This window comes from Zingiber officinale, chromosome 8A (assembly GCF_018446385.1).
Source record: "Zingiber officinale cultivar Zhangliang chromosome 8A, Zo_v1.1, whole genome shotgun sequence".
Classification (NCBI taxonomy): Eukaryota; Viridiplantae; Streptophyta; class Magnoliopsida; order Zingiberales; family Zingiberaceae; genus Zingiber; species Zingiber officinale.
In genome coordinates, this window is record NC_056000.1 from 57,690,989 (window position 1) to 57,704,673 (window position 13,685).

At 37.6% G+C, this 13,685-nt stretch overlaps 2 protein-coding genes across 5 annotated transcripts; both read left to right on the top strand.

Moving 5' to 3' along the window:
- Positions 1-513: 513 nt before the first annotated feature.
- On the top strand, positions 514-2,192 carry LOC122011571 (protein trichome birefringence-like 33). Its single transcript, XM_042567955.1, has 5 exons — positions 514-707; positions 788-1,194; positions 1,259-1,458; positions 1,544-1,708; positions 1,772-2,192. Exons 1-5 carry the CDS (start codon positions 545-547, stop codon positions 2,109-2,111), a joined length of 1,275 nt encoding a protein of 424 aa, XP_042423889.1. The 5' UTR covers positions 514-544; the 3' UTR covers positions 2,112-2,192.
- A 2,138-nt stretch (positions 2,193-4,330) lies between these two features.
- Positions 4,331-12,310, top strand: LOC122009157. Of its 4 annotated transcripts, none has more exons than XR_006119484.1 (8): positions 4,331-4,648; positions 4,735-4,865; positions 4,945-5,022; positions 5,101-5,145; positions 5,244-5,288; positions 5,398-5,449; positions 7,137-7,553; positions 11,064-11,160. XR_006119484.1 is itself a non-coding variant. In XM_042565185.1 (8 exons), coding segments are annotated over exons 1-8 (753 nt in total). In that variant the 5' UTR covers positions 4,331-4,344; the 3' UTR covers positions 11,860-12,310. The 4 variants fall into 4 exon arrangements, 2 of the variants coding, with proteins under 2 accessions (XP_042421119.1, XP_042421117.1); XR_006119483.1 differs by having other exon boundaries at positions 7,137-7,542; XM_042565185.1 differs by lacking the exon at positions 7,137-7,553 and adding an exon at positions 11,859-12,310.
- Positions 12,311-13,685: the final 1,375 nt, after the last annotated feature.

Genomic DNA, 13,685 nt, shown 5'->3' on the forward strand with positions numbered 1-13,685 from the left:
GGTGGGATTAGATGTGTATGTGTTCTTCCTTTGGCTGATGCAACTGGAATGGATCTGGACGCTGGATTCGATTGAAAGGCACACTTGATAAGTCCATGTCCAAGATGTTTTGCACTGTTGCCAAAATGCTTGGATTGATAGCACCTGGTCGATCCGCTGCTCCATCATTTTCCAGCCTACTACCTTAAATCGCATCAAACTTCTACATGCTGCCAAAAGCAGCACCCAAACTCACTAATCATATCGTGTTAGATGAAGTTGTGTCCAGCCATACCTGAATCATAATTGATTTTAGTACACTCCAAATCAACCTCGACGCATTTAAGAATTGATCAAACAATCATAAATCACCAACCAATTTGGTGTCGGTAACTTGACAAAACCAATGGAAAGCATGGAGTGCGATTCAAGTTTGCAATGAGAAAGCAACCCATCCAACAAGTCTCCTTCTTCCAGCGACCTACTGCCACCATCACTCTCTATTTATTCAGATTCGCTAAAGAGATTGGCAGCCCAATCAGGTTTCAGAAGCTTGCACTGCACCATGAAGCAGAACTCTTCCTTCTTCCTCAGCAAAAGAGCTCTCTTCTCTCCCTGCCTCCTACCCTTGTTCGCCTTGGCAGTGCTGGTCGTCGTCCTCTCCGGCCAGGACTTCATCAGTTTCGTCCATCTCGGGACGCAGCGTCATACATTCCGGCCAACAAACGGTGATCCAACTTCCTCTCGTCTACTCCACCATCTGTTCTTTTCTTGAATTTGATAATCACAAGTCATTCCTCTGTTTCAGAGACAGTAAGAGACCGCCTCAGCATTGAGAAGCTGCCATTTGTGATAAGGAGAATGGAGGGGGAGTGCGATATATTCGACGGCAGGTGGTCGAGAGACGAGCAGAGTCGGCCTCATTACGACGAATCGGAGTGCCCTTACATCCAGCCGCAGCTGACCTGCCAGGAGCACGGGAGGCCCGACAAGGATTACCAGCACTGGAGGTGGCAGCCTCACGGCTGCGGCTTGCCCCGCTTCAACGCCACTCTCATGCTGGAAACTCTCCGGGGGAAGAGGATGATGTTCGTCGGCGACTCCTTGAACCGAGGCCAGTTCATTTCCTTGGTCTGTCTTCTCCACTCCGCCATCCCACACAACGACTCCAAGTCAATGGAGACAAAAGGCTCCTTCCAAATCTTCACCGCAAAGGTAAGATTCAAGGTCTTCATATCCATACTTCCTTCTTTCTAATTCTTTTTAAAATCTTAATCAGGATTACAATGCGACAATCGAGTTCTACTGGGCGCCATTCCTCCTGGAATCCAATTCCGACGATGCTGTCATCCACAGGATGAAAGACAGAATCGTGAGGGAAGGATCCATCGACAAGCACGGGCAGCACTGGAAGGGCGCCGATGTTTTGGTGTTCAATACGTATCTTTGGTGGATGACAGGCTTGACAATGAAGATCTTGTCAGTAGATCCACCTCAACTCAAATTTAAACACGTACGAGGTGGAACCTGACAATGTTTGTGTGCGTGTGTGCGCTTTCTGCAGACAAAGAGGAGGATCGTTCACAGATGAAGTGAAAGATATCGTGCAGCCATCTACAGAGGATGCTTACCGCATGGCGATGACAAGCATGCTGGAGTGGGTACACAGAAACATGGATCCGGGGAAGACGAGGGTCTTCTTCGTGACAATGTCGCCTTCTCATGAAAAGTAAGTTTTGCATTAATTTACGCAGTCATTTATTAAGATTGAGAAAAATATGATAATTTGCAGGAGCAAAGATTGGGGTGGCGAGGAAGGAGGCAATTGCTACAATGAGACGACGCTTGTCGAAGATCCCACTTACTGGGGCTCTGACTGCAGGAAGGGAGTGATGCAAGTTGTTAGAGAGGTGCTGGGCGAAAGCGAGGTGCCCATCACTGTGCTCAACATCACGCAGCTCTCGAGCTATCGCAAGGATGCACACACGTCGATATACAAGAAGCAGTGGACGCCACTGACGCCGCAGCAGATCGCCAACCCGGTGAGCTACGCCGACTGCGTGCACTGGTGTTTGCCTGGGCTGCAGGATACCTGGAATGAGCTGCTTTTCAGCAAGCTCTTTTATCCCTGACCTGAGAGAGAACTGTGTATGATCGGTTGTCATGTGTATTACAGAGTTAAGATATAAATCTATCATGCATAATTTTTAAATTTAGTGTGATCTTTTATGTTTATCTAATTTAGCATAGTATTTAAGTTTCATATTAAACTTATCACATTTCAAATTTGACAAGTTAGAAAAGAATATATAACATAGTTTTATTATATCATAGAAGGTTGACACGAACTTATATAACATGTATGATATTCTCAATTAAATGCGCACTTGAATAACTTTTAGCATCTTGTCTTATAATTTCCTTTTTCAAATTTTAGCTTTTTGTCTGAATAGGAACGAAAGATCTAAAATCCATTGCCAATCTTTCATTTATCTGGTCAATGTCTATGAACTTTGACAAACAATTAGTTTCATGAAGTAAAGGCTCAAGTTCTATTTATATCCTTTTGTATGACTAGTTGACTTCTTGACTCCAAGCTCTTTGTTTCGAATTCTTTAGTCTTTTGCCTGTAGATATAAATATTTTATAAATAACAAATAAAAATATTTCTATTAATTCATAACAAAAAAGAATAATTTCTCAAACACATAAGTTAGTACATGACACTCAATCTAAATTAATCTTTTGATCCGAAATCAAAAACTTACTTCGGCACCATATGCATCGACACTCTTGCGACTAGAGTCACCCTTTGACAAAAAATCGACGAAGTCAATCTCATCCTCCGGAAGTGCTCATTTTTTACTCATTGTAACTGACTTCTTCAATGCATCGGAGCATGACAGACCAAGCCACAGATCAGTGTCCTTGACGTTGCTTGCAATGGCTTCCATGTCGTTTGTTTTCTTCCAAATCTCGATCAGAAACACCACTTATTCCCCGAGCCTGCCACAAATCGATTCAAAGTTCTAGTCTTGGTCTCAAAATGTCGCTGACTTATCGTGTCTCTTTGTCTTGCTGACAGAGGTGAAGGAGGACAATGGAAGAAAGACGTCGAGACAGTGATGTAGGAGGAGGGTTGAGAGATTAAGATTTTTTAATGGATAAATGAACCGCTTCAAAAAAATTTTCGGATGAACACTGCAATGAAGAGGTTATTATAGGAAAGAGAATGGAAAGAGATATGCGACTTCGTCAGTGTAAAAATGGGCTACGAGTTTTGGACCAAGTATACGATTTGGTAAAATGCTCTAATATAATTTTTAATATTGTTTTACCTTTCGTGTGATTTTTTATGTTTATTTAATTTTTCATATCCGTGGGAACTCTTATTTAACGGATCTAATTTTTTTTTTTTTATGTTTATCTAATTTATCATGTTATTTAAGTTTCATATTAAAATTAGTCTTTATGCGACATCTAAAAAATCTATTGAGAAGTAAAGAATTGAGTTTTAAATGATCAAAATGAAGACTTCTAATAGTCTTTATAAACTCCACCTAGTCCCTTATATATAACTTGCTTTTTTTTTTTTTTTCAGTTTGAAATTTGTTTTGCTACTAAGATAATTTTTTAGTTGGCATGAATTCAACTCTTCAAATCTCTTCAAATCTATTAATTCAGAGGAATCGGCCATTTGATCTAATCCCATTAAAATTTCTCATAGATTATTAAAATAAATCGAGAAATACTCGTAAAAACTTATTAAGACAGTCAATGTTCTTAGACTTGCTTCTCATAGGAGACTCAAACCTTAGATGTCTTGGTTATCTATTAGAGGGTCTAACTATTCCATTATCCCGGAAACTTTATTACATGATAATTGACACTAATCATTGTACCATTACCCTGAGTGCTTGAAATTAACTCAGGACATCTGAATCCCACTCAATCGCCCATATACACGCATATATATAGTGTCACATCTTAAAATTAACAACAACGCGAGTAAAGAAACTTATATAAATATCTTAGGATGGCAAGATTGTAAAGCATACTTTTCTCAACTTTTTACTAAGATGAAGTATAATATAAATTAATATTTTTTATAAAGAGAATTCTATTATAGTAATTTATTGTTGGGATTTTCGAGCACTCACAACAATTCATAATTCAATTAACATGGAGTTCATAAATCAATTAAAATAAATTTAAAAAATTTTAAATGATCAAAATTTTAACTAAACGAATCAATATCAATTAAGCTCGTTAAAAAACAAATCGAGTTAGGCTCGAGCTTCACTTAATTCGGATTTATAAACTCCATCCCATCCCCATGCGCCGTAAACGAAAGAAGAAACTGCAATGACAGAAAGCATCCATGCCGTACCAGGTGCCGTCCTCCATCGCCTCATCTCCCGCCGTTCGATCAAAATCCACCACTGGAACCCACTTCCCCCCTCCCCCATCCGATCGCCTCCGCCCGCGACACTCTCCCTCCGTCGCCCCGGGGCTTCCCTTCGCCGCGATTTTTCCTCCCTGATGGCTTCTCCGGCACCCTCCTTGGCTCCGGGCAGTCCCTTCGAACTAAATGATGAATCAGACTTCGATTCTATCATAACCCCTGACGGTTTCCTCTCCGTGCTCGGCTTTGGCTCTCTTCTTTCGGGTAATCCTTGATCTCCTGCTCCCTTCGTTTGCCGTTCCGCTTTCTGAGCCATTATTGCTCTCCTTGTCGTTCTCCTCCGCTAATAGAGAGGAGTGCCAGGAGCACTTTCCCTGATCTCAAAAACTTCCGCATTGCGGTGCTCCGCGGGTTTCGCCGGGTCTTTGCTCATGTCGCGCCGATTTTTTTCGAGCGCGGAATTGCTAATGAGGCGACGGGGGTAACTAGTGAACCGCTTTGAACTCGGATAGTTGTTGTTAAATTATATGTGCTTTGCTCTAATTGATTGCGTATCACAGGAGGTCTCGAGTTTGAGTGTGGAGCCTTGCGAGGGTGAATTCCTTATAGTGACTGTATTTGAGATCAAGAAAGAGGGGGTGAGAAGAGTTTGTTTTTGTTTTTCAATTACTGGAAATTGACCTTCTCGGCTCTTTAACTGTTCTAAAATTTTGCAGGTTCCTGCCTTTATAGAGAGAGAGAACGAGTTCAGATTTTTAGCCGTGAGTTATATTGGCTTGCTCGTTCATCTCATTGGTTTGTTTGGTCTGCTATTCTTTTTTCCCTACTTGACACCTTGCTGCTTTGGTTGGATGAGCAGGTTTACCCTGAATATTTAGATGGTATTTCATTTACAAACCCTGCTGTGAGTGTTCGATCATGCTGTGACAGCACTTCTTTCTTATGTATTTTCTATTTGCTTATCTATAATTTAATTAACTGGGTTAAAAGAGTAGATTCGTTTAATGTTCCAGGTTGTTTGTGCACGCTACAGCGATGAAGAATATTTTCATATAAGATGCAAAGGTGGTGATTCTGTCCTGTAGAAGGCTATTTCCCTTTTATTGATGTAGGTTCTAAATGCTAAACAATTGATTGTCTGAAGGATGGAGCTTCTAGACAACATGGTCCCTATTAAAGATGATTTTGGCTTTGAAATATTTATCCTAATGTCATACTCATCTTTGCTATATGGGAATAACATTTAACGACATAACAATGTAAGATTAGGATTATTGTGCTTTGTTCAGAGCTTTCACATAGGAATGTTTGTTATTAATTTATATATATAATTACCGAGAACTACTTTCTGTATACCATATTTGTTTCACTGGTTTTCTAGAACAGAAAAAATATTTGTGATAGTTGTTTAGAAAACTTAGATCTCACAGTTTGTTATATTACCTTGGGCTTGGGTAGCTTGGTAATGTGAATCTATGAACCAGCTGGGATATCCTACATATCTTGTCATTCATATATGATTGTGTAAAAATACTTCTTTCTGTGACTGTATCTTTGCATAAAGGATCAAGAAGATAAAGTCCAAATCTTTTTCCATTGTTGCTGACACTAAATGAACTTAGTAGACACATCTAACATAAATTCTTTGGTATATTTTATTATAATTAACGAGAGCCTAGACAAAATAAGCACAAATATCAATTGGTGGAGATAAATTTTAGAAATCAAAGGATTTAAAATAAGTAAAACTAAGACTAAATATATGAAATATAGTCTCAATTATATATATAAAGAAGCTATGAAATAAATAAGTTGGATGTACACAAAATCTTTTGCAACAGAATTTGTATCTATTATTCAACAAGAAGATATTCATGAAGATATTATATTGGAGAGGGATTGGGTACTAAAATGGAAAAAAAGCTTGTGTGATCTTTTTGTGCCTCATAAAATAAAAGAAACTTTTACAAGATTTTGGTACTGTCATCATACTTGGAAAATTAAGAAATAAGTAATAACATGAAAGATAGTGCATTAGAGAATACTAAGATACATGTCTGTGGTTGCATGAAAAGAATAAAAAAAAATGATATTTCCTAGTAGAAGTTAGATATATTTCTGATAAATGATAAAACAGGATAAAGTACATTAATATAATTGAACATGTCTTTGCTACACGAATAAGATTCATAATTACACCAGTGAAATCAACTTAGGGTGGAGATGTGGAGATAGATGTTAGTTGAGACTAACAGTTTGTTTTTTGTTGTTTTACCATGTTGATGTACAATTTAACTAGAAAATGTATGTAAAATGCAGGAGACTTTTTCAAAATATCTTCTTTCTTTCTTTTGTATTGTTGGAAAGTAATTATAAATGATACCTAAAAGGGTATTGTTAAGTTAAATCACATATCTGCCTTTATGATTACTGTTGTAGAACACTAATAACTAATAAGTGAATAGATGATGTGTCTAAGGGCTTATGTGAAATGGTGTATCACATATAATGTACATGGGCTTAATTGAAGGAGCAATTTCATTTTCATTGGAAACCTTGTTTTAACATGGTACTAGAGTAGTTTTGCCCATGCTCCATCCACCATCGACTCTAGTTGGATGCTTTCTCATGGATTGCCATCATTAAGATAGTTAATGACAAATCTATATTGATTGTGTATTCTTGTCTCTTGGAATATGTGTAGTATGAAATCACATATTAGATTGTCAATTCACGGTGTCTGCGAGCTTAGGTGCTACTCGCGTTGAGGAAAGCAAGGCGACAGGTTTAGGCTGGTGGCAAGGATCGATGGCGGCCGAGATTGGGCAACAGTGGCGATACTGATGATGTGTATTTGGAAAGCAGCAGTGGCGGTCATTGGGGATAGGCTAACGCATGGCTACTCGGCAGTCAGAATTTGAGACGACAACACCGTGGAAGTAAAGTTGGCGCCCAGTGCGGCAATGGGTCAACAACCTCGTGTGTTGTGCGCTTGGAAGGGGAGGTGCAACAACGATCGGTGCAGTGACGAGCAACAACCAACTTCGTGCATGGACAGAGGAGGGAAGGGAAGACTGCTGGCAAGGAGGTCGTGGCCAACCGGTGGAGACACATGCACGTGGCCGACGGTGAGATCGTGACGCACCGCAAAGATGAAAGTACGTGAGAGGTAGTAGAGGCAGAGATGGAACCCTAATTTCAAATCCCTAATTTCGAAGTTGCTCTGATACCATGTTATTTGAGATAAAAAGAATTGATAATCTTTATTGAAGAGTGAGGGATATTTATATACAAACTAGGAATCTATCTTAAGAAACTATAATTAGGCTAATTGACAAACATATTAACTAATATATACAGATAATATGGTAATTAATATATAGAGATAATAGTGTCATTGCCATAATCATCACCAAATGTTGGTATTTAAAGTTATATAGATAGTTGCAATTGTAGAGTGTGTTTATTGTTGTTATCTTCATATTTTTCACTTGTTGATTGAGTATTAACGTTGATTTTGGTACATCCATCTGTCACTATGAGTAGGTCTTCTCTTGGATGTTAGTTATGCAAAATGGTTTAAGGACAACTACACCTTCACCAACATCACACAGATAAGGGCATTCTCAAAACTGGGCGCACCTTTTCTTTATAGGAGGCAACCAAACCATAGGGATTTTTTTCATCCAAATATTCAACAAAGTTCTTAATACCACACAAATTGAATAACCATTTCTTTGTGATATGTTGTATCTATGACCATGGTTCACATGATGATAGGCATGAATTGGCATCATGGAAATGGATACAATGTTGGGATAAATACATATCATTGTGACCCCTATGCCAAAACAAATCTAGTGGTACCTATCAAAACAAGTCTTATCTTGGTTTGTACCCAACCAAGAGAAAAAGATTCTCATCCAATATCCTATTCTTCGATTTCATTCAGCGGTCACAAAGAGGAGATGAAACACTATAAGAAAGAGGTAGTGGAAGAGAGGAAACCAAATGGAGCACTAACAACACAAAGAGGGGTGAGTTGGAGAAACCAAGATGTATACACATATTGTACCCATGTTTATTCCAATTCCAATTACACTACTCCAAGTCTAACTCCCAGTGGCGAAGTTAGATGTATTTATAAACAGATTGAGAGATCAATTTCAAAAAAGTTAGATATACTTGTTGACACATTGAGAGATCAATTTCAATAGTAGATATCCTAGAAAAATTATTTAATATTGTTCTTGAAAAATTATGGGGTTAACCTTATTTGAAGCAGAACTAATGCTCTCATATGATGCATGAGAGTTTAAATATTATCATGTTGCTCTAAAATTTCAATTTGATTGACTTTCTAAGTGCTTTTGGCTTATGGTTGGAGGAGTTAAACAAGTGGAAGGGTTTTATAGAATTAAAACTTGAATTAATTTCAACATACTTTTTTGAAGCATGATGAATGTTGGCATAACATGGTAATGAAATTCTAGTATTCTGATTGTAAACTAGAAATCTAGCGGAAAATCCATATTTGACTTTTTAAATCCCATGAATTTTGAGGTGCCTAGTTATATGCCACATCATTCAAATAATTTTGGCCATTCAATTATTGATCCTAACATCAAATGACTGTTGCTGCCATTCAAAGCTCATGTTGCTTAATCCGTGTGTGTTGTATGATAAAACCCTCGAGATTGCCTTTCTCCTATTTGCTACTTTTATAGATAATTTCTCTTCTGTTCTATTAAAGAAAAAAACTATTGACAAGTCAATTTCTCTTTCCCTATTAAAGAAAAAAATATTGATAAGTCAATCAGGCTGATTTTGATGGTGAGAAAGGCAACCATGTCATAGTCTTTGCTAGATGTGCCGTAGATGCATTGCAGTAGAAGAAAGTGAAAGGAAAAAATGGGAGAAAGAAAAATTGACTCATCTATAATTTTTTCTTTAATGATTTTCCCAAGTAAATAATACTTCTCTCGACTAACTAAAGGAAGTATATTGAGGCAAAATTATATATTATTTATTGTTATGCATACATTTCTTTAAAGGGCATGAAGTTAGTTAAGAGTAAAGTCTGTAATCTCTCTGCTTTGCTATTCTTCACATAATGATTTGCCCAAAGGCTCTTATTGTAGTTTTTAGATGATATGTCTAGTAATGTTTTAATTGTATTAGTTAAGATGAGATATGAAAGATTAGTACATGGTATCAAAGCAGAATTAAGTTTTCAAAATACTTATCATTTTATTTTTAAACCAACCATGGAAATAATACATGTGTTAGCATTATTATCCTGAAAATCACTTTTATTAGTGAAAATAATATCAGATTAGTATTGATAGTTCATTTAATTATGATAACCGTATTGATAGAGTGTTCCTATTTGGTTTTCACAACTGTTATCATAGTTCAGCCAATAGTAATTGCACCACTGTTATATTGCATCACAAGGTGTCATCTCTGTTATTTTCATAAGTGAGAATTCACAGCGAGTTGTAGTAATGAAGATTTATTCTAGTGAGTTAACTTAGTAAACCAACATGGTGCAAAGTTGATGCTCAAGAGAGTAGTCTTCTTTGGCAATTTATGGTGCTATTTCATGATCAACTTTTGACCACTCAACTCATGTATGAGATGAAAGCTTGAGCTATCATTGTGTATCATTTATTATTCAAGTATACGTGATTATTGAAAATTTCTTTGATTTTTTTGTCAGCGAACATAGATGAGTACTTATCATGATAACTGGCAAGCATTGCCAGATGATTCTACAGAGCTAATTCCCTTTTACACCAACCTTAAGAGAGAACAAAAGCAAGAGAACCAAACTTATATTATGCTTTGCCTTCATGGAATATGTTCTAACTTGACCAATTAGTAGGGATTTTAGGTGGAGTTTCTATTAGATGTTTTTTACATAAAAGTTTTTATGTTCTTGACATTCTTTCCCTCATAGTAGATGTAGGTTTGATATGGTTAGATAAATGTTAGCTTTGAATCTAATGTTACATACAAGTTAATTTATTGTCGTGTCGTACGGTTATGATCAGAAAGCAGGAGCACAATAAAGGATCTTGATGACAAATGAAATTGGGTATGTCAGGTGGAGGTCCTATGCCCAGATCAAGGAAGGGGGTGAAATGATGCACAAAAAAGGTTCTTTCCCTCAGCTTGGGTCTTCACAGCATGTGGTGAAGATGGTGAAAAATTAGCAGGAACAAAGCTAACAAGGCCAAATGATTAAGTGAGCAATGCGGGGAGAACTAGAGAGGCTGCAATAATGGAAGTTAGTTGCAAACTTAGTTCGTAGCTCACCATAGGCTATGAAAAAAATCACCTTCTCTTGCGAGGTAGACTGGGGACACTATATAAGATGTTGTGTGGCCACACTACTAGAGAAGACATCGTGTAACTACAGTATTGGAGAAGATGCTACTGTGATGTACCACTTGATAAGATGTGTGTGGAGGCGGCACCATTACACCTAGGTTGCTGTAAATCGTCTATAATAACCTTAGTATCGAGTTGTTGGATTTGTGAAGAGTAATGCAATATATTAAAATTATTTAAATTTAGGTCATCCTCAATTTACATAATAAAAAAACAAATCCTCAACTTGTGTTATGCCCTTTTTGCTTAAGCTATTACACTCATGCTGCTATCTCCTTGACAGGTAACAAGGGCACTTTTTTTAATCAGTATGGACGATACAACATACAGAAGATATGGCGTGATGATATTTTGCCTTGTCGGGTATATCTTAGGCATTGGTAAGTAATTACTTTGTGTATTTCCTATGTGATACATCATACACATATGATCTAGTTTGTAATTGGGTCATCAGGCGTTTCCTCTTGATAACTGATTGTAACATTATCTGTCTAGTTAAGGGGGAAAATATGGAATGCTAGAACTCTTTGGGATCGACAGAGCAGTTTAGGTTTTGGTCTGGACTTAGCTTGTCAAAGAATCTTGTGGGAATTCATTAGATTTCTTCAGATATTTTTATACTCTGCTATCTAAAAATTTGTGAGCAATTTCATAAACACTGCTTTCATAAACCCAATTCTGCAGTGTTCTCGCTGCCAAAAACCTCGGGGAGTTGGCCTATGACAATTTCTTAGATCATACCTTCATCAGTGACCGGAAAACATCGATAGGGGAATACTTGAACTCAACTGGCTCAGGAATTATGGAAGAAGAGCCCCCAGAGGTTCTCAAATACCGTTATGGTGGATAATTTGGTGCAATTTCAATTGTTCCATCCCAAATAACATGTTGGGAAAGCTCAGTGGCATATCTCCGTTGCCTGCTGCTTGGCTTATAGGACTATAAAATCATTAAGGCAATTCAACCTTAGAAACTCCATTTCAATATTTTCCTGTTGTATTTCTAAAATTAGTTTTATTTTGTTTTATTTTTATAAAATGGTTGCTGGATTTTTCTTTATTGCTCAAGTCATAATCAGATGAACAGCGGAGGTACAATGAGTTGAGTTTAATTCAAGAACGGACCCATTGAGCAGTCGGAGGAATATGATGTGCTTCCAGAGAAAACAAAGCATTGACCTATGTGACACATAAATTAGCAGCTTCCAAAGATTGCAAATATGTGCATTGAAGAAGTGGATGAGGAAGTTGTGAAACTATTGAAGGTCAGGTTCAAAAAGGAGATTCTGATGGAGCATGCTAGTGTGGTGATGGGTAATGAATAGAATGGAAAATATGCGTATGGTCTGGCACAACTTGGGCCATGGGCAACATGTCACGCCAAACAGCTGTGTTGTGTTGGGTAGGTTGTACCAGAGGTTGGGCCACGTACAAGCAGATCCTTAGGTTGTACCAGAGAAGACGAAAATATAGTAATATTCACGGAGTAAATAATGGATGAGCCTTAGGTGGTGGAGTACAATTGATTCTTTGCACTTCTTGAGTCTTAATTGTTGTTTTATATTTTCGTTGAACAACTAACATATTTTGACATAAAAACATGTGATTTCAACTAGATATTTACCCCCCACCTCCAATCCTTCCTCTACCATCTAAGGTTGATCCAAAAATTGGTATAAAAACCTTGCTACTCTGGAAGGACTAACTGCCAAAGAAGCTCATTCAATCAATAAATGACAATTTAAGAGGGGTTTAGCACCACACTAACGTCATACTTGACTTCGATGGGGTAAAATTTATATTGGAAAAAGAGTATGACTTCGATGGGGTAAAATTTATATTGGAAAAAGAGAGTGGAATATTTTCTCATGACATATTTCAAGAATTGAATCACTACGAAGGAAAAGTATTCGAAGCTCTCGAATTCGAAGATCCAATTGATCTTGACAAGTGGAGTGAGTGATGATTTAAAGAAGGAAGGACAAGAAAATGTGAAACTCTACCCTTTTCTCAATCGTTTTTGCTGGTTGACAAGCTCCCTTAGGCCTTTATTTATAGTCTTCAACCGATTTTGTGATCGGGAAAACTTGTGCTTGGTAATAGGTACTTCAATCCACAACTTTTTTCTAGTCGATAGTTCTCTCGATCATGTTAGTTCTTTGACAGTTAATGCTTTACTCAATGGATTGAACTCTCTCAGTCGGTTGCTCTAGTTGACTCCTAGTTAGAGAACTAATTTGCACAGAGATAATGTTTAGTTGACACTGAGTCAACTAAACTTACCTTAGTTAACTGAAAAGTTACATTTATTTGTCTCCACTCCAGATCAAAAATCTTTTGAATGTGAACAGAACATCTTGAGTCGACATCGTAGTAAACTCAACAGATCAGTTAATTGATCTTGACACTCAGTTGATTGGTCTTGACACCCAATTGACTAGATCATTGACTCCAACCTTGAAACACCCTTTTCTTGTTCGAGTCCTCACCTAAATCAAAATATAGGTCATTCGTTGGCTCTCACAACTCATCTAGAATTTACTTGCCAAGAATCCTTGCCTTCTAGTTTTTCGTGTCGTTCAAGAGGTCTTCCTTGCTTACCAAGAGGCCTCACCTCTCAGTCTTCCTCATCTGCCGAGAGACTTTGTCTCTTGGTCTTTCTCATATGCAAGAGACTTCTAGATCTTCCTTGCCTAGCCTCCAAGCCTTCCTTGTTTACTAAGAGGCTTTGTCTTCGAGTGTTCTCCTTTTCGAGGCCTTGCTTATGGTTTTTCCATGTTTGTATGGTATCTGGTCAACCTTGATTTATCATAACTTCTCCAACTACTAAATATTTAGTTCCTCTTAACCTACTTAGACTTCTTCCATCACCAAAATATTTGATAACACTTGACCTACTCAAGCTC

What these genes read in the sequence shown, in the direction of transcription:
- LOC122011571 (XM_042567955.1), top strand. Translation starts at nt 545, where the DNA reads ATGAAGCAGAACTCTTCCTTCTTCCTCAGCAAAAGAGCTCTCTTCTCT. An exon ending in TACATTCCGGCCAACAAACG is followed by an intron (nt 708 to 787) that starts GTGATCCAACTT and finishes CCTCTGTTTCAG; the next exon opens with AGACAGTAAGAGACCGCCTC. An exon ending in GGCTTGACAATGAAGATCTT is followed by an intron (nt 1,459 to 1,543) that starts GTCAGTAGATCC and finishes CGCTTTCTGCAG; the next exon opens with ACAAAGAGGAGGATCGTTCA.
- LOC122009157 (XM_042565183.1), top strand. Translation starts at nt 4,345, where the DNA reads ATGACAGAAAGCATCCATGCCGTACCAGGTGCCGTCCTCCATCGCCTC. An exon ending in TTGAGATCAAGAAAGAGGGG is followed by an intron (nt 5,023 to 5,100) that starts GTGAGAAGAGTT and finishes AAAATTTTGCAG; the next exon opens with GTTCCTGCCTTTATAGAGAG. An exon ending in TTTTCATATAAGATGCAAAG is followed by an intron (nt 5,450 to 11,063) that starts GTGGTGATTCTG and finishes TCTCCTTGACAG; the next exon opens with GTAACAAGGGCACTTTTTTT.